At 58.3% G+C, this 3,772-nt stretch overlaps 1 protein-coding gene across 1 annotated transcript in view; it reads left to right on the top strand.

The window, feature by feature from the left end:
* LOC104160917 (endothelin-converting enzyme 1-like) overlaps positions 1-3,772 on the top strand; it is an 8,174-nt gene that overhangs the window by 1,096 nt on the left and 3,306 nt on the right. Inside the window, exons 2-7 of the mRNA XM_009699173.1 lie at positions 1-80; positions 643-855; positions 2,200-2,324; positions 2,617-2,829; positions 2,923-3,114; positions 3,653-3,770. The exon at positions 1-80 is cut by the window's left edge and continues 52 nt beyond it. Coding sequence (XP_009697475.1) covers positions 1-80; positions 643-855; positions 2,200-2,324; positions 2,617-2,829; positions 2,923-3,114; positions 3,653-3,770 — 941 coding nt within the window. The remainder of the gene's footprint in view (positions 81-642; positions 856-2,199; positions 2,325-2,616; positions 2,830-2,922; positions 3,115-3,652; positions 3,771-3,772) is intronic.

Below are 3,772 nucleotides of genomic sequence, written 5' to 3'. Positions count from 1 at the left end.
GCAGCTTGTGGTGCTGGTGGGGGTGCTGGTGGGGGTGCTGGCGGCATGTCTGCTGGGTCTCATCTTCCAGTACAGAGCCCGTAAGTCCTCGCACCGCGCAGGGATCCTACCCCCTTGACCAGGGTGGGTTGCTGGGGGGGTTCCCTGGGATGGGATGCTTGGGTGCGGGATGGGACGCTCACTTGCATCCCTTGCCCCAGGGCGGGGTTCTTAGGTACCAGGCAGGATGTTCAGGTGTGGAGTGGGGTGCGTGGGCACGAGTCAGGATGGTCACCTGCATCCCTTGCCGCAGGGTGAGATGCTGAGGTGCAGGATGGGATGCTCATCTGCGCCCTTTACCCTGGAGCTTGATGCTTGAGCACGGGATGGGTTGCTTGCCCTCATCCTTCACCCCAGAGTGGGATGCTTGGGCATAGGATGAGACGCTTGCCCACATCCTTCGTCCTGGGACGGGATGATTGGGTGTGGGATGGGATGCTGGTTTGTATCACCCGCCCTGGAGCGAGATGTTAAGGTACAGGGCAGGATGCTCCGGCACCGGATGGGATATTTGCCCACACCCTTTGTCGCGGGGCAGGATGCTGCCCGGTGCAGCTCGTAGCACCTCAGTGGGGGAGCTGAACCCGTCATTCCCACCCCCAGGGCCGCCCGCCGTGTGCCTGTCAGAAGCCTGCATCTCCATCACCAGCTCCATCCTTGGTTCGCTGGACCGGGCGGTGAATCCCTGCGAGGACTTTTTCAGCTACGCCTGTGGGGGCTGGATCAAGGCCAACCCCCTCCCCGATGGCCACTCGCGCTGGGGCACCTTCAACAACCTCTGGGAGCACAACCAGGCCATCATGAAGCATCTGCTGGGTGAGTACGTGGCAGCGGTGGGACCCCCGTGGTGTCGAGGAGCCCCGTTAGGTCTGGGGGATGCTGAAAACGTGCCGGCGGGGATGTAAGGTTGGACTTAAACCCCAGCATCAAACCAATCTGTGACACACGTGCTGTGAGGACACTGGGAAGCAGATCCTGGCTGCGTTTGCTCTCCTGGATGCCCTTGGCATTTCTGACCGCAGCGTTGCAGCTCTTTGGCACCAAGTAGGGGAAGGGTCCTGGCCTCAGCTCCGCAAACCCTGTGGCGGCGTGCCTAGGAGCTCTTAAATTCGGGACTTGCACCCCAGACTGCATCCGGAGGCTGTGGCACCCCAATATCACCCCAAGGATATGGGGTTTTCCTCCTGCTATAGCTTGCGGCCTTTCTGAGGGGCTGGCTGCTAATCTGGCCTTTTTGGGGGGCCAAAACTCCCCCAATGGAGGGAGGATCCCGGGCTCAGGCTCTGCGTGTGAACACTAAAGCGGGGCGGCTTATCCAAGCAACCGTCGGGGACGGTTTGTCCAGGCTTTGAGCAAACAACTGGCTCCTTATCAGCACTTTCCACTGTGCTGGGGCTGATTATCTGGAAAGAGAAGGTTTAGGAAGAGTGTTGTCTTTTGGGAGAAGGGGGGTGGTGCGAGAACGGCTTCGTCTCTGGCTCTTCCCGCAGAAATCTGGCGCTGGTTTTACCGGGAGAAGGGACCGGGCCTCCAGCCAAGTGGTCGTGCTTGGCATTTCCTTGAATTCCTTGGAGCCGAGGGACCTTTAGTTAATAAAACCACACAGCTGGGAAGCCAAAGGTGCAAGCTGTGTCATGAGGGGGGGGAAAAAAAAATCAACCCTCTGGGGAAGCAGAATTTTAGAAGGGTGAGAAAAAAAAAAAAATAAAAGGAAGGCTTTGGAGACAGAGGAGAAAAATAGGTTTATTGTTTGTTCTTGTAGGAATAAATAATATAGGGCTGGGGAGCACCAGCACAGGGGCAAGGGCAGCGCAGGGGGTTGGATGATGCTGGGAACATCAGAGCTGCTGGAAAAATGCTTTTTGTTTTTAATTTCTTTATCTTTCTGCTCCAAAGAGCCGGAGCAGTTGCTGCGGGTGGGAGAGGAGATGGAGGCAGGAGGCCAGGAAGGGCTGGGGGCCATGGGGTGCTCTTGGGGGCACAGAGAGGACCGGCAGGGCAATCCTCGGTGCCTTTTCGGAGCCTGGTTTTGCCTAAAAACAGGGCTGAATGTTTCTCTGGTGGAAGGGTGGGGGCTCCAGTGTGCATCAGCAGCCCCCGTGGGGGCCGAATGCCTGTCCCTGGGGACCCCCTGTGAGCCCCCCCGGGTACCTCCCGCAGAAAACACCACGGCCAACGTGTCGAGCGAGGCGGAGCGCAAGGCACAGCGTTATTACCAAGCCTGCATGAACGAGAGCAAGATCGAGGAGTTGCGTGCCGCTCCGCTCATAGAGCTCATCCAAAAGGTTCGTCCCCTTCCCTGCGGAAAAGCTGTCTTCTCTCTGCAAAGTGGGAGAAAAAGCTCATTTATGGGCAGTCCCAGCCCGCTCCAGACCTCATTCCTGGTGCTTCCTGGGGAAGAGCATCCCCCAGGGCCGGCGGGCAGAGGGAGGCAGGGATTTATAGGCAGGTCTTGCCTCTCCTGGGCTTTTTAGCCCCATTGCAAGATGTTTCCCCCCAGGATGCGTATTGGGGGGATATTTAAGCAATGCCAGGTGGTTATTCCTTACCCAAAAGCTGGTTGCTGTCTGTCCCCAGCTGGGTGGCTGGAACATCACGGGTCCCTGGGCCGGTGACAACTTCAACGCGACGCTGCGGGAGGTGACGGCGCATTACCGCACCTCGCCCTTCTTCTCCGTCTACGTCAGCGCCGACTCCAAAAACTCCAACAGTAACGTCATCCAGGTGGATCAGTCAGGGTTAGGCCTGCCGTCAAGAGATTACTACCTAAACAAGACAGAGAATGAGAAGGTAAGGTTGTCAGGGGAAATGTGGCTTTGCCGGAGAGGTGCCATGGGTGGGTGGCACCCACCATGCTGATCCCCCCCATGTCATACCACGAAGGTGCTTGCCGGGTACCTGAACTACATGGTGCAGCTGGGGATGTTCCTGGGAGGCACCGACGAGGAGTCGACACGGCAGCAGATGCAGCAGATCTTGGACTTTGAGACGGCATTGGCCAACATCACTATCCCGCAGGAGAAGCACCGGGATGAGGAGGTCATCTACCATAAAATGACAGCTGGAGACCTGAAGGTAGGGATGGGGTTGGCGAGTTTCCCTGCTCCGCTGTGGTTTGGGAAGCGGGATGGATGGATGGAGGTGATGCAGCTCTTCCAAGGAAGCCTGGCACCAGCTGACAGTTCCTGGGAAGCTCTTGTGCAATAGCTTGGCCCGTGCCCTCCTTGGGGAAGTCCCACCCTGACCTGTTCCTTCCAGCATCTGGACAACCTCCGCAGCCAGCAGCTGGCCCACTGCAGCACTGACGCCCTCCCGGTGCTGCTGCCCGCGGCACAGCTGCAGACGTCAGTCCCGTCACCTCCCCGTGTCCCCACAGGGGCCCTAATGGGTTGTGTCAACGTTTTTGACACCCGCCCCACTTTCATTTCCTTTGTGGGAGGAAATTGTTTACTCCCCTCTGACCTTTCAAGGATGCTGCTGTTATGGGAACCGGCCTCAGCAAAATCAGCCGCTGCCCTCAAACAGGGGCTGATGCAGCAGCTTCCAACTTGGGAAGCGGCTGCCACCCCCTCCGATGGTTTTTGGGTCCGTAGCAGCAGCATGGCTTTCACAGGAGCTGGCGCCGGCCGTGGACTGGATGCCCTTCCTCGCCACGGTCTTCTACCCTGTAGAGCTTAATGAGTCAGAGCCCGTCGTGGTCTATGCCAAGGAGTACCTGGAGCAGGTCTCTGAC

The sequence above is a fragment of the Cariama cristata genome, unplaced genomic scaffold, assembly GCF_000690535.1.
Source record: "Cariama cristata isolate BGI_N322 unplaced genomic scaffold, ASM69053v1 scaffold23344, whole genome shotgun sequence".
In the NCBI taxonomy this organism is placed as follows: Eukaryota; Metazoa; Chordata; class Aves; order Cariamiformes; family Cariamidae; genus Cariama; species Cariama cristata.
Note: the sequence above shows the minus strand (reverse complement) of the source record. Positions and strands in the feature narration are given on the sequence as shown.